The 27516-nt window shown below is 35.7% G+C and overlaps 2 protein-coding genes and 1 long non-coding RNA gene across 3 annotated transcripts; 1 reads left to right on the top strand and 2 right to left on the bottom strand.

Moving 5' to 3' along the window:
- Nucleotides 1-728: 728 nt before the first annotated feature.
- LOC107831838 (transmembrane ascorbate ferrireductase 1) lies at nt 729-4062 on the bottom strand. Its single transcript, XM_016659633.2, has 4 exons — nt 3588-4062; nt 2307-2355; nt 1990-2189; nt 729-1317 (listed from the first exon to the last, which is right to left on the bottom strand). The coding sequence occupies exons 1-4, from the start codon at nt 3729-3731 to the stop codon at nt 1015-1017; spliced, it is 696 nt and encodes a 231-aa protein (XP_016515119.1). The 5' UTR covers nt 3732-4062; the 3' UTR covers nt 729-1014.
- A 2528-nt stretch (nt 4063-6590) lies between these two features.
- LOC107831840 (uncharacterized) lies at nt 6591-15204 on the bottom strand. The gene is made up of 2 exons (XR_001658450.2): nt 14284-15204; nt 6591-7134 (listed from the first exon to the last, which is right to left on the bottom strand). It is a non-coding gene; the product is annotated as an uncharacterized LOC107831840 (long non-coding RNA).
- Nucleotides 15205-18276: 3072 nt separating this feature from the next.
- Nucleotides 18277-18987, top strand: LOC107831837 (uncharacterized). Its single transcript, XM_016659632.1, has one exon. The coding sequence runs from the start codon at nt 18277-18279 to the stop codon at nt 18985-18987; it is 711 nt and encodes a 236-aa protein (XP_016515118.1).
- Nucleotides 18988-27516: the final 8529 nt, after the last annotated feature.

Genomic DNA, 27516 nt, shown 5'->3' with positions numbered 1-27516 from the left:
ATAATAAGTGTTGGTTAGTTTAGCATATTCCCTTTTGAGTAAGCTATACTTTTAACCTGCACTATACTACTACTAATTAGTGGATCTTTATGTCCTTTAAAACTTGAACTACAGTTATGCAAAGAATGGCACCAAATATAGATGAAACCAGATCTTCACGCTTTTGTCATTAAATGCAAAGATTTACATCTTTCAATTGACTTGCTCCCGTTTTTTTTCAAAAATCTAGTTGTTTATACATTTTGAAAACAAAATCTTCAAGTCCCAAAATCAACTCTAAAGTAGTTTTTTCTACTCACAAAACTTCAAATTCTTTTAAAGTAAAATGTATGTCCAAACATAATTTTAACTTTTAAAGTGGCTTTAACTCTCATCTCATCTTCAAATTTTCATTTTTTTCAAATTTCAACCAAATTTATGTGCAGTTCCAAGCTAAGTTCCAGGCTTCCAGCTATTGAAAGCAAAGATTGTAATGACTACTAAGTAGTATAATTGTTTGTCTCCCCGCTTCCAATTAAATAATTCCACTTGACTTATAGAGAGAGGGGACAATTGAAATTTCAACAATTTACCAAACTATTCTCAGACAAAAACATGTTAGAAATTTTTCAACGGCAAAACTACAAGCAGATACCAGCATTTTCATCTATTTTATGTAGGAAAATTTTTCAAACAAAAAGAAGAGTTAGTTAAAGTAATCACAGATAATTGAGAACAAAAAAAAAGAATTTGAACAAAAGAAGTATTCAAAGCATTCAAGGCCTCCCACCACAATCATCTAAATACAAGTCTTAGCTCCCATATAATAACATACACATCAAGATTGTGCCATCTTCAAGATGGAGATGCATAATTACAGTAGTGCAAAGAAATCGGATCATACTCCACTATACGGGTAGTTGATCAAAGACATCAAAACAAGAAGACCAAAAGTAGAAAGGTAGAGGCACCAGTAAGAGTATCTGCTAGTCGACGTGCAATAGAACACAATATGCAACAATAGTTGAGTGGAACTCATGAGATGGCAGAGTAACTATAATCATCCTCAGTAGGAGCCTGAGAAAGAATGGTCAGAAACACAAAGACCCCATATAGAACTGTAGCAATAGCAGTAAAGTTGACTAGAAAAGCCTCAGAACCATATTTAGCTAAACCGTTAACCTCAAGGAATGTAAGCTTCTCAAGGAGTCCTAGACAGGCATTACCAACAGCCATGACATACACAAACATCCCAAAAAGCACATGCCAGGGAAGTGAATCACGCCTAACTTCAGCACTACCCCCAGGGTAGAAGAACACCACAAAGCCATAAATCCACTGCAATTATGTCATCAAGTGATGAGAAACAGCTCCTCATCAGCATATTTCTAGTTATACAGATAAATATTGGATTAAGCTAGGAGCTACACTATATGATCAGCGTACGTGTTTTCTGCTAATATTTAGACGTTTTGAAGAATCCGCTAAAAGTGACAGACCATACCTATGTACACCTTACATTGGGTACATCAAGGCAGATAAAGGATTAATAACATAGACCAGGAGATTCAAGCAAGAACGAATGGACATATTGCGATCAGTCCACTTGCAATGAAAGGGCCTTAAACGGGGGCTCTCCCACAAAGTTTTCATGGTTGACATCTAAGTAGTGTATTGCCTCATTGTAAACGGCTATCATTTACTTATGTATAGTGAAGAATAAAGATCACGAAATGCAAAATAAACAAGAAATATTATGAAAATGTCCTAAAAAGAAGTCAAACTCTGTTTGGATCAGAGAACACATGTAAGAACCTACTGGAACGTCATCTCATGACAATTTACAAGCCTCAAACTACTCCTGCACTATTAAATTAGATAAGAGGATTAAAATGGAGCATGGTCTCAGGTATTTGCTAGAGAATCTGATCGGACAAAAAATAACAAGGAGATGAAAACATATGTAGTCATATTACCAGGTATATGGAGTACTCAATATGGGATGTTTACCTGAATGCCATAAAGAACAATAACACCGATCCCGACCCAGGAATGTAAACTGTACAGGTTGGGGATGTTGCTTTCGTTGTGATTTTTGAATGCAGCGCAGATTCCAACTATACCAAGTACGAGCGCAATAGCATGTAAAATTAGATGGATTACTTTCTTCACCTGCTTCTTCAGGGGGAAAGATTTGTAACTCATGATGGCTGCACATTTTGGATTAATAAAACATTAATCGTCAAATGGAATTATTCAAGAAGAAACAGGATAAAACTAATAAAAAAGGCAAATAAAAAAAAGATATTTATAAACATCTCAATCACCTTCTCCCCCAAGAATAATGAAGCCAATAAGCATCAGTACAGGGTGAATCTGGAAACCAAAAAACAATGAGAAAAGATGAAAATACCATAACAGGAAAAATGATGTTATAAGCATCAGTATCAGTACCGCTTAAAGTAGGGAAAACTATCATGTACTTAGCTAAAAGAATCTGGAAGTGATGGTTGAGTTTTTACCAGCTGAATCCATAACAAGAAAAAATCTTCCTCTAGTTTTCTCTTTATAAGTAAATTCAATAGCATTATCCTTAATTTTCATAATTTGACTCAAATTTCATCTAGCAACATTGTACAACTACAAATTATCCATCATTAGTGTAGGAGGGCTGCAGGTCACATAGTACTTGTTCTCTTGTATTCTAACTTCTACAGTCATAAGGTTCCCCCAAGAGCATTTAGGTACGCATAACACTGAATTAATAAATTCAATGACTTTCCTATATTTTGGATCAATGTTAATGATTTGTAAAATAATCAAATTTTGATCACCGGCTGCCTAAACATTAGTATTAGAAAGAGAAATGTAGGGATCACTACTTCTATGGTGTTGTTGGACAACTAACTGCGTCAAGATTAACAGACTCCTGATTTGTACATTCCAATGTTTCATATTTTAGAGGCACATACCTACCCATAAAGAGTTAAGGTAGGTAGTGAAATGATCGAAAGCATGGATGTCAACTTCAAAATATACATATAACAAAAAGAACACACCGAAAAAGGGAGAAATATCACCATATAATTCATCCTTCTCCTAAACCAACCCAACAGGGCAAACACCACTAAAAACTTCTGCTTGCACTACGCATAACATCCAACACTGAAGATTTCTCTCAAATTAAACACTGAAGATTTCTCTCAAATTAAACCCTGGAATTTCTATTTTGTAACGACGGCAATTGCTTAAAAGGAAGAAACTAATCAGATTCAGTTGCGAACAGCCTGTTAAAATTTAAAACCAGGAGGAACCACTTTACATCAAAAAAGAACCAGAAGAAAAACATGTCTCCTCGTCTCAAATAGAGTTGACTAGTATTACAAAACTTATTGCAGCTGAACATATCATGATCCACACTACAAAAGGTTATTATCACTTTACAAATCAAATCTTCTAATCTTCATTAATTAAATACATAGAATGACACCAACAACAAAAAAAAAAACTATACAGAATTGACAGACAACAAGATTCCATATTTCCATGTCAAATAAAGGGGGCAGAGATAAACTTGAAAATAAAGAAGGCAAAGATGAAGGGCGTACATTAAAAATGAGATTTTTGTTATCAGCTTCCCAAGCTAAGCCACCCCTAAAGTGAATAGACCAAACCAACACCATAATAGCCGCAACTACGGCCAGAAAGTGTGCCCCAAATGAGAAAGGCAGTGCCTTTAACCCTGTTGCCATCTCCCTTCCTACTCTCTGATTTTCTTCCTCTTCTGTGTTACTATGCTAAAACGTGGAACCACACATAAACGGAGAAATTTGTGGAGTATTATCCTATTACTCTGAAGTCGCTATTGGCATTTGATTTCTGGGAAATTCTCTGGGTTATTTTAACTGTAAATTTTACAGGTGATAATCTTTAAGCCGTCGGATGATGAGGATCTGTCCATCATACGTGGGTCTTTGACAATTGTCCAAATTGGATAGGTTCAGACAGCAACACACGTGTTTCGTCGTGTTTCGGGATTCGTGTTTACCTCTGCGTTTGTCGCTTTTTAGTTTTTACCTCCCCTGAATTCACACGTGAGAGATTATCTTAAGTAAGTCCAAAACAAGAGGCCAAGTATGGTAAAATCGATTTCGATCCACATTCCAAAATTAGGTACGATATATGTAGAAGAAAGGAACACGTTGGGGTAGGTGGACCGTGGGAACTCGAAAGGAGGAAACTGAAGATTGTTATTACTCCGTTATATACACAACTTTACTTTAATCCAGAAACATATCCAAAATTTCATTCTATGGGTCAATTTTTAAGATTTTAGCCTTAAACCCATTAAATTATCAAAATTACGGTTTTATCTCTACTATTTTGTAATTTTAACGATTTTTTACATATAATTTTATACTTTGCATCGAAAATTATAAGTTCAATTGAACCCGTCATTTACACATTACATCCGCTCGTGCTTAAATCTCATATTATCCTTTGGAAGAGGCATTATCAGTCTTAGGAGTAGGGTGTACAAACCGAACCGGAAAACTGCATAACTGAAAAGTCAAACCAAACCGATTAAAAACTCCGACTAGGTTTGCTTTAATTTAGTTTGGTATTGAGTAAAAAAACCCGAAGCAAACCAACATATAAATATATAATTTTTATATATACTTTTAAGATTTTATATAGAATTTTCTTTAAAAAATGTCTAAAAATATTTGGGATTATCTTGCGGGATATAATATTTAACAATATATGAAGTGCTCCATATTTATTAACCTTAAATAATGGGTTGTATGATCACTTTCTCACCAAGTGTTGCTGAAATGCGTCAATCTTTTTGTTCTTCCATATTCGTATCATATATTAAGATCTACTAAATTGTTATATCTTTGTCGAATGTAAAGTTGATTATTATTATTATTTAGGTATCATATTGATTTTTATGTTTAATTACTAAATTCGGTTAACCTTGAAAGTGTACATCAATGAAACATTATTGTTAGACGACTAAAAATATAACTATTATGTGTTACTAAGAAAATTCTCTCATAAGAATATTTTAATAGATAATATGTTTGTCAAATTTTTATATTTTTACTAAACATATATTTATTACTTATAAAAAAATTAATAAAGTAAGATTGAAATAATATTTAAGTAACAAAAAAAAAACCCGAAAACCCCGAAAAATCCGACAAAACCGAACCAATCCAAATCGATATAGTTGGTTTGGTTTGATTTTGATAAAAACTGAACCAACCAGGTCCACGTACACCCGTCTTTAATATAGATTGGGGGTAAAGATGACTCCATACTTGAGGGTAGATTCGAGATCTTTAGCTAAGTATACAAGACAATTTACCATTTCATCATAATTTTGAAACAATTAAATGTCAATTTAAGTTTAACAAAGGCGAATAATATAATGAATTTACATGAGATGATAATTATGCACTTGCATAAGTCAAATGATAACTTTGCATCCATATGCTTTAGAACTTAATTATCTTTAATGATTAAAATGAAACAGAAGAGGAATTTTTATACAAACAGCATTAATATGTTCACACAATTTTATGGCTAAAATTATTATAAATTTTCAAAAAATCTCTATAAACTTCTGTTTTAGGTTTTGAAACATTTGAAAAATTAACCTTACAAATTTAGCAACATCCAGATTTTTATACAAAAATTTAAAAATCGAATTTGCAAACTTAACAAGTTCCAAAACTTAAACAAGCGCCTGATAATGGCACCTAACGATGATAAAGTTATTTATTTCGAAAATACAAAGAAAGATGAAGAACTATACTGGAGTTATGTAGCCGTTGAAGTAATCAATGATATCAATAGGATTAGATGGACCCTACACTAATGTATTCCTGGACCAACCTGGTTCCATCAATCACGACTACTCCATTTCTATTTGCATCTAATCCTTCATACGGGCCCTACTAATCATACGGTATTGGCTGAGCAGAAGATATCAATGACAGGCTTTGAGGTATTGAGGAAGCAGAAAATGATGCCCCATGGATCTTTTGTAAAACATGGTTTGTATTTTGACCCATGTTGTTGTCTGAATGCTTATCTTTAAGAATCAATCAACCAAAGAAACAATCAGCAAGTTAAATCAAAATTACAACGAACATATGAAAAGTCTTTACATTATTGAGAATATGTATAAATTCTAAAACTTTAATCTTGTTTTCATCATTGTGAAAAATATAGAAGGATGAGTTCTTTTGTGGAAGAAAAGGGGGGATAGGGTAGGGATGCCACGTTACATCACGCACTTACAGATCACAATTGCAAGGATGCAGAAACCAACAATGGTATATATAGACTAAGAAGTCAACAGTGTGATAGTCTTAACAAATAACGTCTTTGTTCGGTCTTGGGGGCACATCTGGAAAAACTCAAATCAGTTCAGATGAGAGTCTGAAGTTCGAATATTATATATCAACCGCAAAGGTAAAAGCAGGTGCCAGCCTTTTCATCCATTTTATGTAGGAAAATATTTCAAACAAAAGAGAAGTTAGTTAAAGTAATCCAGACAATTGAGCAAAAAGAAGTTAAAAGAACAAGTATTCAAAGTATTCAAGCCCTCCAACGACAATCCTTTAAATACAAATCTTAGCTCCCATATAATAACATACACATCAAGATTGTGCCATCGTCAAGATGGAGCTGCATGATTACAGTAGAGCAAGGAAATCGGATCATACTCCACTATACAGGTAGATAATCAAAGATATCAAAACAAGAAGCGCAAAGTAGAAAGGTAGAGGCACCAATAAGAGTATCTGCTAGTCAACGTGCAATAGAACACAATATGCAACAATAGTTGAGTGGAAATAATGTGATGGCAGAGTAACTAAAACCATCCTCATTAGGAGCCTGAGAAAGAATGGTCAGAAACACAAAGACCCCATAAAAAACTGTAGCAATGGCAGTAAAGTTGACTAGGAAAGCCTCAGAACCATATTTAGCCAAACCGTTAACCTCAAGGAATCCTAGACAGGCATTGCCAACAGCCATAACATACACAAACATCCCGAAAAGCACATGCCGCGGAAGTGACTCACGTCTAACTGCATCACTTCCCCCAGGGTAGAAGAACACCACAAAGCCATAAATCCACTGCAAATTATGTCATCAAGTAATGAGAAAAAGCTCCTGATCAGCATATTTCTAATTACATGGACTCATCATAGGTACATATTCAATATGTATGTTTTCAAGTATCCAGTACAAATACGTAAATTTTCTGCTAACTTTAGATGTTTTGAAAAATCCGCTAGCTTTTTTTTTCAATTCTTTTTTCTTTTCATTATGGTAATGCAATGCAAGAGGTCGGAAATCCGGTTGTTTCTGATATGAAAAGAGCTTTTATCTTATGTAAAATTTATGAAAATCCGAAATGAAGTGACCATACATATATACACCCGTTCAACATCATTGGCAGACCCAGAATTTTTATCAAGCGGATTCAAAATACAAAAAAGTAAATATAGAAAAACGTCAACAAAACAAATTATTAAAATGATGTAGTTTTCTTTCCCTAAATTGTATATACATGGCAAAGCTTTCGTAGTCTAAAAAAGAGAACTTTTATGTCTGTTGGAAAAAGTGTTGTATATAGGGGGAAAAAACACCATATGTAGCTGACTGGGTTCAAATTATATAACAGCAAGGAATCTCAAAGGCATGTATGGCTAGAATTAGTCAAGGGAAAGAGGAGAGAGAAGCTCTGACTTGGGAAATGTGCAATTTTACTTTTCTCTTTCCGATGGCCATCTCCGACCCCTTTTCCAGTTGACTTTTTCTTCTCTTTATTATGGATAAAAAGATTTCCTTCCCAGCAGAAGGGAAATCTTTCCTCCTACCCCTTTTCCAGTTGACTTTTTCTTCTCTTTATTATGGATAAGAAGATTTCCTTCCCAGTTGGAGGGAAATCTTTCGATCTAATAATCACTAACTTGAATTTCAACAGATGGTTCTTATTAGTAGAAACAGCAAACGCTTCACAAACAGCCTAAAAGATCGACGAGGATAATCTCAGATAGGCCTGCGAACAGCTTCAACAAGCTTCAATGGATACAGGTGATTTATGCAGACGTTGGGGGCGAAAGATTCAAGCTTACACCTATCGAGTATATCATAACTTCAACCGTTATGGTCGTTTTGTAAGGATTGAAGCATGCCTAGGGGATAAGAAATCATGAGTGATAATTCCAGAAGAGGGGTATAATACTGGATGGAGAGATATTGCAGGTAAAATTCTGCAATTTCTGGGTAATCATCGCATCACCATACATCGTCGCACTAAGCCAGAAGTATCATACTTTGAAGCTGCTAGCAAGGAAGAATGGACAGAACAAGGTTCAAGAGGGAAAGCTGTGGCGGAGGATAATATGGTCAAAATCATACCAAATGCAAGCAACAACACTCAATTTTTTTTGTCTATGGTCCTGATTGCTACTCTCAACGACCCATTCAGTCCTTCACCATCACTAGAGGTGTTACGAAACTAGTTTGTTAAGAAATGGCAAGTCACAGCAGGAATCAGTGTAACAAGTCTAACCCACAATCAATTTCTTTTTCGACCGCCATCACATCAGGAAGCCGAGAGAGTTAAAGCTGGGGAGTGGTTTTGGAATGGAAGAAAGTTATCACTTAAATGGTGGTCGCCGGTGACTGGGTCTAACATGGCAAAGTCACGCTCAGATCAAACATGGGTTATAGCCCGTTTGGCCATGCTTCAAAAATCAGCTTATTTTGAGAAGTGTTTTTTTCAAAAGTACCTTTTAAAAAAAGTGCTTTTGGTGAGAAGTAGTTTGTGTTTGGCTAATTAATTTGAAAAACACTTTTGAGCAGTAATTAGTGTTTGGCCAAGCTTTTGAAAACTGCTTCTAAGTGTATTTTTCTCAAAAGTGCTTCTCAGAAAAGTGCTTTTGGAGAGAAGCTACTTTTTTCTGCTTCTCCTCAAAAGCACTTTTTTTCCTTCCAAAAGTTTGGCCGAACACCTCAAATTTTTGCCAAAAGTGCTTTTGGCCAAAAAAAGCACTTTTGGCCCAAAAAAAGCTTGGCCAAACAGGATATTAGAGCCGTGGGTATTCCATTACATGTCTGGTCAGAAAGCATATTTCCGGTCTATCGGGGAATAATGTGGAGGCTTTATCGGAATTGACATGGATACACAATCAAGAACCAATTTGATATGGGCTCGGATCTGCGTGAAAGAATCGCTGGCAGAGATTCCAAGCAAGGTGGAGGTAGAAATGGGTGATTGGAGATATGAAATAGCAATTACGTACGAATCGCCGGAAAGAAAGTCGCCGTTTCTTTGAAGGGGATGGGTTAGGGAAAGGACACCTCGAACCCCACCAAACCTATTGTCAAGTCTATTGACAAGCATGTGGAGGATCATGTGGGGGTCAGACCTAGTAGGGATCCAAATTCGATGGACAGCTTTTGCAAAGAACCGATGCCGGTTCAATTTTCATTTAAGCTGGATGATGCTGGGCCTTCGGGTACGAAAAGTTTGGATCAGGCATACTATTCTAAAAGCACGAAACACAGGGGAAAAGGAAAGGAGAAATTTATTTATAAAAGGCCCAAATAAATCTGGAAATATAAAGGCCCAATTACTACTACACCAATTCATAGCCAACCTATTATATTACCCACTCTTCATATCAAATCCTCGTCATATTCTCACCTCCCAAAAGATACAGAACAACACCTGGAAGCGGATGATGATCTAGAGGAAAGGAACTACCCTCTTCTTCTACCTGGGCCAACTATGGGGATCACTTCACCATTGGTAAGTGACACTGATTCTGCTCATTCTTCTCTCTCTTTCAACGACTGTCCATCTCTCCCATGGTACGACTCTGTAGACCAGAGAATTCAGAATCCTTTTATAATTGAAGCATCCAAGTGGACCAAATTGGTGATGGGGAAAGCATGCAAGGTGTTTGGAATCTATGTAAAGGGTTTTGATCATGAAATCTTCGACATGAATATGAGAATGGAATAAAAAAGACAACAACTGGTAATCAATAAAGCAAGACATAGGGACAAGAAAACAAAGAAGACGAAGGGAGAAACTGAAGTCAAGAGGTTGATCTGCTCCGTGAATTATGATGGGGTTGAAAAGAAGAACAGGGGTAGGAAATACCAATCATTTTCTGGATGAAAGTTAAAATTTTAAGCTGGAAAATAAGGAGGTTGAATAGCAATGGGAAGAGGGACACTCTCAAATCACGAATCAGTAAGTGGAAGCCAGATGTTCTCTCTCTTCAAGAAACTAAATTAGAAGAGTGGAACATATTCTTAACAGGCAGATTTGGGAAAACAGATGGGTTGAGCTCAAAGCTAGTGGTACTAGGGGTGGGATCATCATCATGTGGGATAAAAGACTGTGGAATTGCACTCAAATACAGCAAGGGATTTACTCTATCTCTTGTATGTTGGAAAGTCTAAATGAGGTCTTCAGTTGGTGCTTTAGTTGGTGCTTTAGTTGGGTCTATGGGCCACACACTAACATTGAAAGGGAAGAGTTGTGGAATAAACTTAGAGCTATAAGAGGGATTTGGCCTGATCAGTAGGTGATAAGGGGTGACTTTAATGTATGCAGATTCAAAAATGAGAGACTCAATTGTGTGAGAAGATCCAGGGCCATGCGAAATTTTTCAAATGTAATTCAGGATTTTTGCTTAGTGGATCTTCCTATGCAGGGGGGCTTCTTACACATGGACTAGAGGGGAGGACACTATTCAAGCATCTAGAATAGATAGATTTTTTATCTCAAATGCATGGAATGATTCCTTTAGCAAAATCAACAAGATTGCTCTCCCTAATGTCATCTCTGATCACATTCCACTCATGCTAGAATATGGTGATTGAACACTAACCCTTCTTACTTTAAATTCGAGAACATGTGGTTGGGGATGGAGGGCTTCATGGATAAAGTCAAGGCATGGTGGCAGAGCTATAAAGTCAATAGCAATCCCGACTTCATTCTTACACAAAAACTCAAGCTACTCAAAAAAGATCTTACCATCTGGGATAAGGAGGAATTGGGATTGATAGGACTTAAGACAAGAAAAGCACTAGAAGACCTTCTCATATTACAACAGAACACTGAAGGTAGAACACAAAGTCAAGAAGAGAAAGAGAAGATCATAAGCCTAAAAATGGAAGTGGAACAAATGGCCAAAGCAGAAGAAGTTTCATAGAAGCAAAAAATCAAGATGCACGTGGCTCAAAGAAGGCGACAGGAACACAGTTTTTTCAAAAAATGGCTAATTCCAACAAAAGATCAAATGGAATTGATAGGCTCAAAGTAGGGGATGAAATTACAGAAGACACAGATTTCATCAAGGGTGGAACCAATATACTTAGGAAGATGGGGTATTGTGCAGGTTGGATCAAGTGGATCAAGTTTTGTGTAACCACTGTGAAGTATTCAGCTCTTGTCAATGGAAGTCCTGTTGGTTTCTTCTCCCCACATAAATGATAGAGACAAGGGAATCCTCTCAATCCTTTTTGTTCGTTTTGGTAATGGAAGGCCTTAGCAAAATGCTTGACAATGCAAACCAAATACACCGGTTAGAGGGTTTCAAGGTGGAAAGTTCTGTTGGGAGCTCAATTAGTGTCTCTCATCTATTGTATGCAGATGACACACTTATTTTCTGTGGAGCTGATAGGTCGCATGTGCTCTATCTTAACCTCACACTCATGATTTTTGAAGTTATATCTGGCCTCTACATGAACAGATTGAAGAGCACTATTTGCCCCGTAAACACAGTCCCAAATATGGAGGAGCTAGCCGAGCTAATGGGTTGCAATGTGGGATCTTTTCCCACAACATATTTGGGTCTACCACTTGGAGCTAAAGTCACCAGATATTTGGAATGGGGTAGTAGAGAAATTTGAGAAAAGGCTTGAAACTTGGCAAATGCATTTCCTATACCAGCTAGGGTGCAGAAAAGGCTAGACAAAGCTAAAAGAAACTTTCTGTGGGAAGGAAATAGTCAAAACAACAAATTTCATCTAGTGAAATGGCCAACAGTGATTCTGCCAAAGGAGCATGGAGGATTGGGCATAAAGACCTAACATCGCACAACAAGAGCATGCTAATGAAATGGCATTGGAGGTACAACATGGAGAACACTGGGATGTGGAAAGATGTCATCATGGCAAAGTATGGGGTGCTGAGTCAATGGTGCACCAAACAAAGCAGGTTACCACATAGCCCGGTCCCTGGAAGCATATCTCAAGCCTATGGGGTGAATTCCAGCTTAACTGTTCAATAAAGCTAGGGAATGGAGCACATGTATCATTCTGGAAGGACAAGTGGTTAGGGAACCAGACTCTGAAAGAAGACCGCCCAAATTTGTATCTCATAGCTAGCAATCAAAACTCCACAGTGGGTCAAAGATGGCACAACAACTCATGTGACCTACAGACAAGGAGAAACTTAAAACTTACAGGACTGGGAGCTAAATGACTATCCGGAGCTTCAATCTAAGCTAGCCGGGGTCACTATCAAACCTCACGACAGACTATTACGGGCGTAGGTTAGCGTCTCGTCCTGCAAATGATAGCCTTTGAAGGCCGCTAACGAGATGCATTGTATGATAGTAGTTTATGTTAGCTACTTATCCGGTGCCTTCTTTACGACTTTCGACCAAGCCATTATTGAAGAAACTCTTGTTTAGTCAGGACGTCGTTCCCGTCCTTTGTGGTGCTTTTTCAACCCCTTGCTTTGACTTGGTAAATTTCATCTGGATTTGCTCCAGAAAGGTTATGCACATTTGTGCTCAAACAAGGATTTGATTGACAACTGGCCATGGAAACTCATCTAGAGAACTAAACTCCCACCTAAAGTAATTGGCTTCACTTGGATAACCTTATATGAAGCATGTCTCACTCAAGATAATCTACGTCGAAGGAACATCTACATTGTGAATAGGTGCTACATGTGTCAGATGAAGGCAGAGAGTGTGAGGCATCTTTCTATCCATTGTGTAGTTGCAGCAGATTTGTGGAGTATGTTCTTCTCGATTTTTGGACTAGCCTGGGTCATGCCTAATAGTATTAAAGAAGCCTACGAAAGCTAGTGCTCCTGGAGAGTTGGCAAACCTATCAAAAAAACTTGGCTTTTGGTCCCCGCTTCTATTTTCTAGTGTATATGGATTGAAAGGAATAGCAGATGTTTTAATGGGATATCAACTCCAAATCATGCTCTTAAATCTAAATATTTATTTAACCTTTTTACTTGGCTTAATCAGGCAGCTATATCTAGTTGTGATCATTCTTTGGATTGTGTCTGCTCCTTAGTATTAGCATAGGTTTCTTTTGTTATGTTTATGAACAGACACACTCTATTTACTTGTACCCTCTTTTGCTATGCATCTTCTTGATGCCCTTAATGAAATTCTCTTCATAAAAAAAAAATTATATAACAGCATTTTCTCGAAGAAAGGTAAGATATACCTATATACGTAGTGTTATTTTTCGACAAAGCGGGTTCATATGAACCCTCTACCCATGTGGGTCCACCCCTGTTCAACATAGGGTACATCAACACAGATAAAGGTTTATATAGCATAGACCAGGAGATCAAAGCAAGAACAAATGGACATATTGCAAGTCTTGCAACGGAAGGGCCTTAAACGTGGGCTCTCCCACAAAATTTTCAAGGTTGACTTTAAGTGGTGTGTTTTCTCGTCATATACAGCTAGAGTATTATTTTACTTATGTATGGTAAAGATCAAGAAATGCAAAATAAACAGGAAGCATTATGAAAATGTCCTATCAAAAAGCCAAACTCTGTTTGGATCAGAGAACACATGAAAGAAGCCATGTGTGGAACTTCATCTCATGAGAACTACAAGCCTCAAACAATTGTTCCTTCATTTATCAATTAGATAAGAGGATTAAAATGGAGCACTATCTCAGGTATCAAATCTGATCCCACAAAATATAGCAAGGAGATGAAAACATCATATTACCAGGTATATGACTAACTTCTAATTTTAACTTTGGATCATGAACATATCATGATCCAAACTACAAAAGGTTATTATCACTTTGCAAACCAAATCTTCTAATCCACATTAATTAAATACATAGAATGATAAAGATTGCCAAAAAAAGAAGACAAATATACAGAAATTGAAAGACAACAAGATTCCATATATCCATGTCAAATACTATTCCAGAAAAAGGGGGCACAAAAAATCTTGAAAATAAAGAAGGCAGGGATGAAGGGCTTACATTAAAAATGAGATTTTTGTTATCAGCTTCCCAAGCTAAGCCACCCCTAAAGTGAATAGACCAAACCAACACCATAATAGCTGCAACTAAGGCCAGAAAGTGAGCCCCAAATGAGAAAGGCAGTGCCTTCAACCCCGTTGCCATCTCCCTTCCCACTCTCTCATTTGCTTACTATGCTAAAACGTGGAACTACACAGAAACGGAGAAAATGTGAGAGTAATATATTTTTCTGATGTAGCTACTGGCTTCTTCTGGATCTGATTTCTGGGAATTTTTTTTTTTTGAATAACCTCATTCCTCCATAAAAATTAGAATTGTCTTCTAGTTCTACTAGCTGTCGGAGCAGTACACCCTTATGAATGAAAATTAATTTCAGTTTTGGTTCTCCTATAGAAAAAAATAGCATTCAAAATCATATGTCTACAACTTACAAGAGGAACACAAAATTAAAGATAATTGGACAATCTGAGTCAAATCAATGGCCTTGCATATCAAGCGTCTCATCCAAACGTTTGACTCTTTCCAAACCTTCACTAATCAAGAACCGAATTCTCTGCTTGTCATTACAACTCTTGTTATTCTCCATCTCTTGTCTTATAATCTGCCTCAAATCAGCTCTAGCATGAGAAGGCGCTCTATTTGAGATTCTCAAAGCTTGTCTGTACAGCTTCAGTACTCGGCCACGAAGAAGGAAGTCCTCTAATGAGAGAACCATTGAAACTGATTCTCCAATGCAATCAAAGAGTTTCAATAGTATAGCATGATTTCGCCGAGCAAGAGATGGGCAGGAGCGAATTTATTCAGAATTTGATTTCTGGGAATTTCTCAACCCTAGTTTTAACAGGTGATAACCTGTATGTGTGTCCTTTGTTACAAATATTTTTGAACTTGTAGCAAATATCTATAAGTTTGACTTGTATAGTTACGTGTTGTTGTATAGGGATTATATTATAGATGTCTTACTCGTCAATGGTTATTTAAAAATCCATTGAACCAACCGAATCAATTTTTATTTTTTTTTAATAAAATCATAGGTTTTTATATAAATTTATAATCGTATCAAAAAATTAGGGTGAGTTTTTTATTTTATTTAAAAAACTGAAAAATAACCAAACTGATATATATATATATATAATTAAATTTTTGGTCTTAGGCCTTGGGCCTTGAGCCTACAAGAAGAGAAATTTTCGGGGGAAGTTCACGGTTAGCAACTAATAACACATGTATTTATTTTTAAGTCACTAATTAAAATGTCTTTAGTCTTTAGCCACTGCTTTAATAAACTTTAACTTTCCGGACGAAAATACTCTTCTGCTCATGTCCTTAACTTTTGAACTTAACTTCACGACTACATGTCCTTAACTTTTGAACTTGGAACTCTAAGTTCAGGACTTCAGGACTACGTGTCCTTAACTTTTGAACTTAATTTCAGGACTTCAGGACTACATTTCCTAATTTTTGAACTTGTAACTGTAAGTTCAGGACCCATTGTCTTTAACTTTTGAGCTTGTTAGTCTAAGTTCAGGATTTCAGGACCTATTGTCTTTAACTTTTGAACTTGTAACTGTAAGTTCATGACATATTGTCCTCAACTTTTGGGCTTCTTAGCCTAAGTTCAGGACCTATTGTCCTTAACTTTTGAACTTGTAACTGTAAGTTCATGACCTATTGTCCTTAACTTTTGAGCTTGTTAGGCTAAGTTCAGGACCAAGTGTCCTTAACTTTTGAACTTGGAACTCGAAGTTTAGGACCAAGTATCCTTAACTTTTAAACTTGGAACTCGAAATTCAGGACCAAGTGTCCTTAATTTTTGCTCCGGCTAAGCATTGAAAATGCAGAAACCTCCATTACTTCTTTTGCTTTCATTCTCATCCCTCAAACTTGCTAATTCTGAGTTACTACTACTTGACTTGGAAATATTACAAGTAACCATTTTGTTCCTATAAACTATAGTGTTTTCTATTACTCTGAAAAACACAAGAATTGAGTTCTGTTTCTTTTTAGATCATGAACTGTGAAGAGATAGAAGAAATATGGCAGAAACAAATGAGATCGTTGCAGTCAAGTCTTTCCATTGCAAAAAAGAGCTTAACCCTTGATGATTCTAGGAGAAACTCTGATGCGTCCGTCAATCCAACAGATGAGAAAGAGTCTAGTTGCACAGTTCTTCTCCCGAAAGAGATAGAAGAAAGGGTAACCCAATCTTTTCATATTAATTTTAATAGACTAGTGGCTACTATTGCTAAGCATTGAAAATGCTAGATAAAAAATAAAACCACTTTAAAAAGTGGCTACCCCATACAATTTTTACGAATTTTTCATAAGCACTATCTTTTAGTGGTAATTAGCTATCTATAGATATCATTTGCTATATTACGGATTGTAGATACATTTTCTGTTGTTATAAGATGTACAAGAATTAGGGAAGTCCAGCTAATCAATTGTTGTATTCGAGTGTAGTCGACTATATTCATGGCATGAAACATGGGATTACAGTTGGACAGATTATTATATTCGACTGTATTCACTGCGTGAAACAGGGGGTTACACTGTTTTTAAACGGAAAGTGAATCAATTAACATAATAGACTCCTAATATAACTCAACAAACTCAATTATAGCACGCAAATTTTGTATTTTCAATTATAAAAAAGATTCTCAACCGAAAAATACCCCAAAAACATAGAAATCTTCAGAGAAATTATATAATACATCTGAATACATAAATTATATTAATTAAAAAAATATATTAATATATTCATGGCATATAGCGAGACAATGAATATAATAAAATACATAGAATATAGCGGGATACATTGAAATACAATGAAAAAAAAGACAGTGAATACAATGAAATACATGGAATACATCGAGATACATTGAATTACAATGAAAAAAAAGACAATGAATACAATGAAATACATGAAAATACATTGAAATATATTAACAGAAAATCAAGTTGCTCAGCCCCAAATTTCGTCGTCTTTGTTCAAGAACAAACCCTAATTTCCGGCGAAATCGAGCAAAAACCCTGAACACTATCTAGACCATCAATGGCGATTTTAGGGTTTGTTTAGGGTTCTTGGTTTGGTCCGATTTGATGTGCACAAAACAAGAACACCTTTGATTTCCAACGATATCTTGCATTATCATTCGATTAAAGTAAGTTTTTACAGCTTTAAGTTACTAAATTGTAGGGTTGGGGAATATTTGGTAACTAACAAGTTTATGTCTGTTGCATGTGATGTTTTTATGTTTTCTGAGCTATTTTTGTAGCTTTCTAGAATTTTTATGTTACTTTTATTTTTGGTGGTCCTTATCGTGTTGGTCCTGCATTTTAAAGCTAGGGTTTTTGTCGATTTGTATTATTAATTGATGGTGGGGTTTCATATCTTTATATTTTTATTGTTTAAGCTTTGAATGATGTGGTCCCATTTTGCCTTTTTTTTATTATTGTTGCATGTGATTTTATCCGAAGGATGGTGGATAAAGTGAGTTCATATTTTAATTATGAGGGTGAGTGGGTATAGGAACCTACGCTGTCTTATACTAAGAAAAATGTGCGCCTGTTGAGTGGTTATGAAGTAGACCATCTCTCTTATATTGATTTGTGTAAAGAATACACTGAAGTGATAGGATTTGTTGAGGTACAACAGTTGATATTTCTTGACCCATCGGGGAGGTATTTTTTGTTAGATGGGGATGAAGGGATTTGGAAGATTCAAACCCTAATTAATGATAATTTCACTGATGTACAACTATTTGGTGTTGACCTTTTGGATGATACTCTAAATGTTCCTGTATTTACCCAGTTTACAGCAGCAACAGATAGTGTACCTGTTGTTGTAACTTCTGACTGTGATTGTAGTGAAGATGATACAGATATTGAAAGTGTTTATAGTGATTATTATAGTGATGCCCTAGGTTTATTTGAGAGGAGAAGAAGTGTGAGGTAACTGACCAACTTGATAGGTATAAAACATTGGAAAAAGGTATGACTTTCAAAGATCTTGCTAAAGCTAAGGAGGTTATTGGTTATTATGTTGTTTCTAATAAGAGGGGCCTTCAGGTAGATAAGAGTGATAGGAGAAGACTTAGATACAAGTGTCAGGTTGGGTGTCCCTTTAAATGTCTTATTTATAAGGATGGCAAAGATCAAGGAGTAAAGATAAAAACTTGTAGGGATGAACATGAATGTGGTAAAGTCTTTGAGAATAGAAGAGCTACTCCTGCTGCTTTAGCACATAATTTTAAGAGAAAGATTCAAAATAATCCTAAGTTTAAGGTTAAAGAGATGAAGGTTGATTTAGAGGATAGATTTAGTTTGAATGTGAGTGACTCAAAGTTAAAAAGGGTGAAGAGAATGGTTTTAGAGAAATTAGAGGGCAGTTACTTAGATGAATACAACAAATTGGAGGCATATGCTCACGAATTGGGAGAAACCAACCCTGGTACTGATGTGGTGATACAGATATCCAAAGATGCAATGGTGGAAGGTAAGAGAGGATTTTTGAGGATGTATGTCTGTTTCCAGGCCCTCAAGAGTGGATTCAAAGCAGGTTTGAGACCTTTTATATGTCTAGATGGAACCTTTTTAAAAGGCAAATGCAAAGGGATGTTGTTAGTTGCTGTTGCTCAAGATTCTTGCAAACATGTGTATCCACTCGCTTGGGCTGTAGTGGATAAGAAAACAAAGAGAACATGACAGTGGTTCATGGAGAACTTGAAGGCTTCTTTGGACTTGAAAGATAGTGAAGGGTATACATTCATGTCAGATATGCAGAAGGTATGTTACCATATGCTCAGAATTTTTACATTCAGCAGATTATTTATTTATGTTGTTAATGTAATGTTTCTTCATGTGCAGGGTCTATTAGATGCTGTAAGGAATGTATGTCTACAATCATATCACAGATATTGTGCAAGGCATATTGAAGCAAATTGGAGCAAAAGTGGAATACTGATGAGATGAAAAGTTAATGTGGTGGTATTCTTGGAGCACATATGAGGAATAATTTAAGAATATGTTGAAACAATTAGGTGAAGTGTCTGAGGATGCTGTCAGGGACTTGCTGAAATATCCTCCAGTAACCTGGTGTAGAGATTACTTTGATACCCAATGTAAGAACCCAATGGTGGACAACAACTTTACAGAGTCTTTCAACTCTTATATTCTTGAAGCTAGACATAAGCCAATTGTGAAGATGCTTGAGGATATAAGAGTGAATGTGAAGTCTACTGTTAATCTGTTGTTAGTTACTGATGACTAACTGACTAAATATTTGTTTACTATGTTATTAATTGACTAATGTTGATTAACTGCTTGTTTACTGGTTGCTAATTGAAGGTGATGAATCAACTAAATGATAGAGCAGAAGAAGTTAACAGTTGGAGAGGTGAATACAACCCATATGCAATGGAGTTATACAATGATTATAGAGAGATGGCTTCAAAGTGCCAGGAAAATTTCAATGGAGAAAGAGGTTTTGAAATAAGTGAAGGTGAAGATAGGTACACAGTGATTCTAGAGCAACAAAGGTGCACATGTAGACTTTGGGACTTGTTTGGAATCCCTTATGCTCATGTTATCAGTGCATTCAACTATAAGAAATAAGACCCAACACTTGGGATTCACTGGTGGTATTCAAAATAAGCCTGGCAGTTGGTGTATCAGCAGCACAAACTGTAGCCTATTAGAGGTGAAAGATTCTGGAAAGTTTAGCCACACCGAGCCATGGAACCACCACCATTAGCAAAGATGGTTGGTATACCTAAAGTCAAAAGGTCAAGAGAGAAGGATGAAGCTAGGAAAAGGCAAGGACAATGGTCAATATCTAGGAAGGGTCTTCAAATGACTTGTGATTTTTGTGGCAAGCCAAGCCATAATAAAAGAAGTTGTCCATTAGTCAATAAGGTATACTTTCAATCTATTGTTTATACTTTCAAACTATTGTTTATACTTACAATCTATTTTTTTACTCACAATATATTTGATTATAATTACAGTAAAAAAAAGTGCAAGACCACACTCAGACAAATGAAGACTAAGAATCAGAATTTTTTATGGTCCCTAATCCAAGTTTTAAAGCACAAGACCAAGAAATGCCAAGTCAGGCTAGCCAACCAAGTCAGTTGTCCAGTCAACAATCTAGTTAGAACACTCATATGCCAAGTCAGCAATCCTGTCAATACACTCAGCAACCAAGTCAGCAATCCAGTCATGACGCTCAGCAGCCAAGTCAACAATCCAGTCTCTACACTCAGATGCCAAGTCAGCACTCCAGTCATGACACCCAGGCAACTCAGATGCCAAGTCAAAATATTCAGACTAGAAGAAGGTTTATTCAAGCAGATTTTGGTGCAGAAGCTGAACCACTTTTGAGGCCTAAGGTTGTGTCTGATATTAAGAGTAGACTTCAGCGTAGAAATCAATAAAATTCTGGGACTAGGAAGATACCATTCACAGGTGATCACACTGGTATCTCACAACCAACAAAACTGCCATACTCCCCAAAGAGAGCTACTTGAAAGGGGAATGAGGCAATGACAACAACTCAACTGTTGGGTGTGAAAGAGAAAACGATTGGCAAACTTAAAGCTAGAAGAGGCAAGGGTAGGGGCAAGAGGGAGTAGTGTAGCAACAAATGATGAATGTAATATACATTAAAACCCTTTTTTTTGCATGATGTTTGAGTACATGATGTTTGTTTATGTTCTAGATTTTTAGACAAGTAAATTTTGTGACAGTGGTACAGGTTTTTGGATCACACATTAACTTGTCTAATAGCAATATTTTGTTGCGCTTAAATCTTGAAACAATGTATATTTGCTACTCGATTAATGACAATGTTCTTCTCGTCTATCTTGTCTATCTATAAGAGATATTTCTATTTGTTATTGTGATTGTCTGTGTATACAAAATGTTGTATGAGAGTGAAGAGAATGGTAACAAAATTCATTTCATACCAACAGAGAACCATTACAAATGCAGGATTACAAAATCTGAACCTAATACATATACATCTGCAAACTTCATATTTCATTTTTGTAGTTTAACTTCAAACTTCATCTGAACCTAATACATAAACTTCAAACAACTGCAATATAACATAACTACACTACATCATCTTGAAAACTAGCACCAACACAAAGGCAACCCAAGAAAACACAATAAACAACTTCATATTGTGAAGTTTATCCTTCATCCTAGCGACCTTCTCTAATTTTGCTAAATTAGTTCTCTCCACCTCTTCCATTATTTTCTCCATTTTCAGTCTTTCAGCAAAAACAACATCTTCCAAGTTAGCCACCATTTTCTTCAGATAATTTCTTTCAACTTTCACTGACTTCAGTGAAGTATTCAAATTATGGATTAGCACCGTCACATATGGTGGCATCTCTTCATCCCGCCATTCCCCCAAACTACATGAAGCTTCCTCTTCAAAACGAGGGCATTTGTAGAATCGACGACCACCGTTCAATTGAGTCTTAGCCACAAAATGATTTGCAATTAAACCACAACCACAACGACGCGACAAACCAGAAGAGACAAAATTTTTAGATATTTGCTTTTTTTGTTATTCAATAAAGACGGAACTTTTACAGCCAACCACAAGATTCGAAGGAAAAAGACAAGATTTGATTAGTTGTAAAAGAGAAATTTTGGGGAAGAAGAATCAGATAACCAACCTGATGACCTAGGTTCTAAATTGGGGAAGAAGACAAGTAACAAATATGGGTATAGGGTTAAAAGAGTGGGTATAAGGTAAAAAGAATGGATCAGATCGATTTAATGGGTCGAAAAATACCCCAATATAATGCCAACCCCACTGACCCACGTGGACAAATGAAATGATGCCACATCATTTAATGAGATGCCCACATGGATTTCCGTTAGTCGCGGGGGTAAATTTGAAAATAGAAATAACGTCCTATATATTTTCAGACGGATAGATGGACGGGGGGCTTTTAGAAAATATCAAATACAAACACAAGACAAGAGATAATTAAGACTACTCAAAACATCCTATATATATATATACGTATATATACTTTTTTTTTTTTTTTGAGCCGAGGGTCTCCTGGAAACAGCCTCTCTACCCTTCGGGGTAGGGGTAAGGTCTGCGTACATATTACCCTTCTCAGACCCCACTTGTGGGATTATACTGGGTCGTTGTTGTTGTTGTTGTTGTTGTTGTTGTTGTTGTTGTTGTTGTTGTTGTTATACGATAGGGGTACTTTAAGCCCTTTTCCGCTTTTAAAACCTATTTTTCCTACTAAGACTATTCGATTGGAACCAAACTTGTGAGTTTTGCCGGCATCCTTAACTTAGCAGCAAATCACAAAGCACAAGGTTTGATTTCTCTCCTCTTGTATGCCTACTAGTTTCTTTTATTCAACTATGCATATTGCATGGTATATAAAATAAATTTTGCAAAAACAACTCAAATTGGCAATATCGAATTTAAATAAGTACTTCTGTTAGCTATTACACGCAACGTTGCTACTAGAATATTATGCTTTCATATGCTACCATCATTGATTTGTTAGTCTTATTTTCTCGAAAATTTTATCACTTAAAGACTTAAGAATATAGAATATTTACGTGTACAAAAACGCAATAACTAGTAGTAAATATCTTACATTGTCCTTTATATTTTATTATAAAGCACTATTTTATTTATATTTTTTATAAAGATTTTACTAGAGCAATATTGCTATTACTGTTTAAAGACATATATATTTTGAACATGATAATCTTACTTTTTGGAATCTTAATTCTTTCTTTTGGTTACTAATAACTTAGTTTTGATTCTGTATAATTGGTTGAATTTATGGAGCAATCTCCTCTACAGAATATCTCTGATCGTGGCAATGCAAAAAATAGTAAAACAAGTTCTAAAGCAGGTATTCCTCCCCGACCACCTCAAAAAGGAGAAAAGACCAATCAAAAAGTCCCTCAAAAGAAAAATAGTGATCATGGGTCAGAAGCTTGGCATCATTTTACTAGAATTGAAGGAAGTGAACTAGTTAAGCCTGCATGTAATTATTATAAAAAAGAAATTGCCGCTTCAGGGCGAAATGGAACTTTAGGCATGTGGAACCATCTAGATAGGTGTAAATTATATCCTTACATAAGAGAAAAAAAAACAAAAATCTATAACTGATTTTACCATCAAAGGCGAGGAAGGTGATAAAACAGAAGTTAGTAAACTAAGGCCTCTTAATGTAGAGGAAATTAGAAATGCCCTTGCTGCCATGGTTATTATTGATGAATTGCCATTTAAGATTGTAGAAGGGAAGGGTTTTAAGAGATATAGTAGAGTACTTGAACCTAGATTTATAATCCCTTCAAGTAATACATTTGTAAAAGATTGTCTCGAGCTTTATATGAAAGAGAAATTTATTTTGAAAACAATAATTAAAAATCATTGTGTGTGCCTTACCACAGATACTTGGACATCAATTCAAAATCTTAATTACATGTGTCTCACAGCACATTAGATTCATGATGATTGGTTGTATCAAAAGAGAATTTTAAACTTTCAGCTTATTGAGAACCATGCAGGAAGGATTATTGCTAGCTCTATTGAGGAATGTTTAATTAATTGGGGAATTGAAAGTGTTCTTACAGTAACAGAAGACAATGCAAGTTCTAATGATACATGTCTTGATTATTTGATGAAGTGTGTTAAGTGGAAAGATTCAATTTTAGACAACAAATACATGCATGTCAGATGTGCTGCTCACATTGTTAATTTAATTGTAAAAGAAGGTTTAGCAGAGCAAGATAATGCCATTATTAGAATTCGAAATGCAATAAGGTATGTGCGATTCTCTCCTGCCAAATATAGCTTGTTCAAAAGATGTGTTGAGAAAGAGAAGATTTTATGGAATCATCTTGTTTGTCTTGATGTTGCTACTAGATGGAATTTCACATATAAAATGTTGGAACATATTAAAAAATTTAAGAAAGCTTTTGTAAGGATGGAATTAGATAATCCAAATTATAATTACTTTGATGGAGGTTATAATGGAGCCGAAAATGAAAGAAAAAAAGAGACAAAATAATAAAAATAAAGGTCAAAAAATTATTGGATTTTCAAATCCAATATGAATGATGTTAGTAATTTTTGTGAAGAATTGAGAGATGGAAGGAAGAAGTCAGTGAATAAGAAAAAAAAAGATAAGAAAATCATTGGCTTTCCTAAGCATGAAGATTTTCAAGTTGCAAGATGCTTCGCAAAGTTCTTAAAGTTATTCTATAATGTGACATTGAAGTTTTCTCGCTCATTGTATACTATTTCTAACACTTTTTTCCGTGAATTGGTTGCTGTTTATTCTGCAATTGGATCTCTTTCCCTTAATGAGGATGATGGCATGAGAAGCATGGCATTAAAAATGATGGAGAAATTCGATAAATATTGGTCTTTTAATAGTAAGACTAATTATTTGTTGTTTCTTGTTATTGTATTGGATCCACGTTTCAAGTTAGAATATGTTGAGTTTTGCTTTGGTGAAATGTATGGTCATAATAATATTTTAATAAAATCAAGAATTGCTAGTGTGACAGAGTGTTGTATCATGAATATAAGAGATTATACACATTTGAACACGAGAAATTTGAATATTTAACTTTTAATGAAGTTTCTCATGGCATGGATATTGATGAATGTGATAAAAGTTTAGACTTTCTTGACTCTCAATTTGCAAAGCGTATAAAATAACAAAAGAAATCAGAGAATGCATCGGATATAGCCAAATACTTGAATGATGAGCTGGTTAAAACGAGAATTGAATTTGATCTATTGGCTTGGTGGAAAGGAAATAAAACTAAATTTCTTGTTCTCTCAAAGTTGGCCAAGGATGTTCTAGCCATTCTAGTGTCTACTGTATCGAGTGAACAAGCTTTTAGTACTAGTGGTCGTGTAATTGATTTATTTAGGAGTTTTTTAACTCCTAAAACTGTAGAAGCTCTTATCTATGCACAAAATTGATTGTGTTCTACTGCTATTGATTTACGTAAATTGCAGGGTAATATTGAAAGTCTTGAAGAGATTGAAGAAGGTAATAAAATTTTCTTTACTAATTTAATTATTTTCTTTATTAATGTGAACTATAACAATATTCATTAAGTTAATTTTTTTTGCTTTACTCTTTGCAGAATGTTTGAATTCAACACCATCCATTATTGCTAATTTTGATGACTAATTGAGGTTCATGACTCGCTTGTAAGAGAACCAAATTAATTAGTTTCATCACATAGGTTTTTTCTTTATAAAAGAATGACAATTTACTTTTTTCTTTCTTTACAGATAGAAGGTGAGTTGATGAACCTGATGGGCAATGAAGAATTCCAGGAAAAAAAAAAAATTCTATTTTTCACTTTTGAAGCTAACAAAGAAAGAAGAAGGCATCAGATTTTGTCATAACCCCAAATATCCGGTCGTGATGGCGCCTATCACAATACTAGGCAAGCCAACCCAACAAATAACCACAATCAATTTCTTTTACCAATAACATTTTTCTAATATTTAGTTAAGACTCAATTTTCATAAGGAATTCATAAATCACTGAAATGTGTGGAAAACATTTCAGAAAATAGACCAACACAGCCCAAATATCTGGTGTCACGAGTCTAGAGTCTCTAAATATACAAATCTGACTGTCTAATACATAACCAGTCTAAAATGCAGAAAGAAACAAGATATGAAGGAGGAAAGCAGGGCTGTGGACGCCATGCAGCTACCTTGCAGTCTCCGGCAAACTCCGACAATGCTGGAGACCCTCACTCTGCCGCTCGGGCACCTGGATCTGCACACAAGGTGCGGGGAGTAACGTGAGTACACCAACTCAGTAAGTAACTAAAGTAAATAAAGTCTGAAAGCAGTGATGAGCAGTTAAAAATCATATAAAAGAGTAAACAACAGAATATATGACAAACTCAACAGTTTTAAAATCAGTTCCTTCATAAAGCTTCAGTTTCAATTAAAATATTTTGAAATCATTTACTTAGCAGTTTTCAACAGAGACTCATTATAAAAAGGAGAGTAAAATCAGCAAAAATATCATATATGGGCTCCTCGGGCAAGGTATCACTCATAAATATAGCCTCTCGGGCAAGCCTCTCAATCACTCGTGACTCAGCTCTCGTCACTCAATACTCACATTCGGCACTCAGGCTCAATAACACCTCATAATAGTAATAATCATTGTCACACCTCCTTTTTACCTACACCCCCGGAAGGGTGTATAATGGAATTTTTCCAATTAAAGGACGATCGAAACGGGATTTATTATTAAAGGATTCAGAGTCGCCACTTGGGAGATTTATGGTGTCCGAAGTCACCGATTGAATCCCGAATCGAGGAAAATATGACTCTGTTTAACAGTCCGCGAACCAGAAATTTGGGTAAGGAATTCTGTTAACCCGGGAGAAGGTGTTAGGCATTCCCGAGTTCCGTGATTCTAGCACGGTCGCTTAACTGTTGTATTTGACTTTACCTAATTTTCAAAACATGTTCTTACTTATGCCTTTAATTTTGAACCGCTTTTATTATTATTTTTAATAAGAATTGCAACGTCGTGAAAACGCGTTTCGAACCACGTCACATCAATGCGCACGTGGTTGTTGACACATTTCGACTCCGTTGAGATTCGGATTTGAGTCGCATCAATGCGCACCCGAGTTTAAGAAGGTAATTTATTAAAAACGCTCCTAAAGTGTCTAACGCGTTATTATCCTTAGGGCAGGCCGTGAAATTTGCTAAACGGCCCATCCCGAATTCTAAGAAATTAAGACAATATCTATTGAGGGCCCCGCAATTTGTAGTTTTATTTGGCAAGGCTCGTCTCATTTATTATTTAAAAGGCCAACCTAAAAGCAACTATGATTTTTTTATTTTTTATTTTGTCCACAGTAATAAAAAGAATTCCTAAACAGTTATTCCATTTGAAATGGCCCAATCCTTATGAATTTATTTCATGATTGATGGTCCAATGAATCAGGCTTGTGAAAACCCAATTCTCGTTAACTATAAATATTGGGCCTGCTTTTGGCCCAAAGTAGGTGAACCCTATCAGGCCACACAGAGCCAGCTGGATGGTCGAATCCCAGCAGGGGCAAACACAAACCAAACGATTTTTAATTCCAACAATTATTAATCTAAGAAGCTAACAGTCTACCAAATTAACACTAATAGAGATTCAAACTCAAGTGACTATGCCCAACCTT

This window comes from Nicotiana tabacum, chromosome 6 (assembly GCF_000715075.1).
Source record: "Nicotiana tabacum cultivar K326 chromosome 6, ASM71507v2, whole genome shotgun sequence".
Lineage (NCBI taxonomy): Eukaryota > Viridiplantae > Streptophyta > Magnoliopsida > Solanales > Solanaceae > Nicotiana > Nicotiana tabacum.
This window is presented reverse-complemented; position numbering and strand designations above follow the sequence as displayed.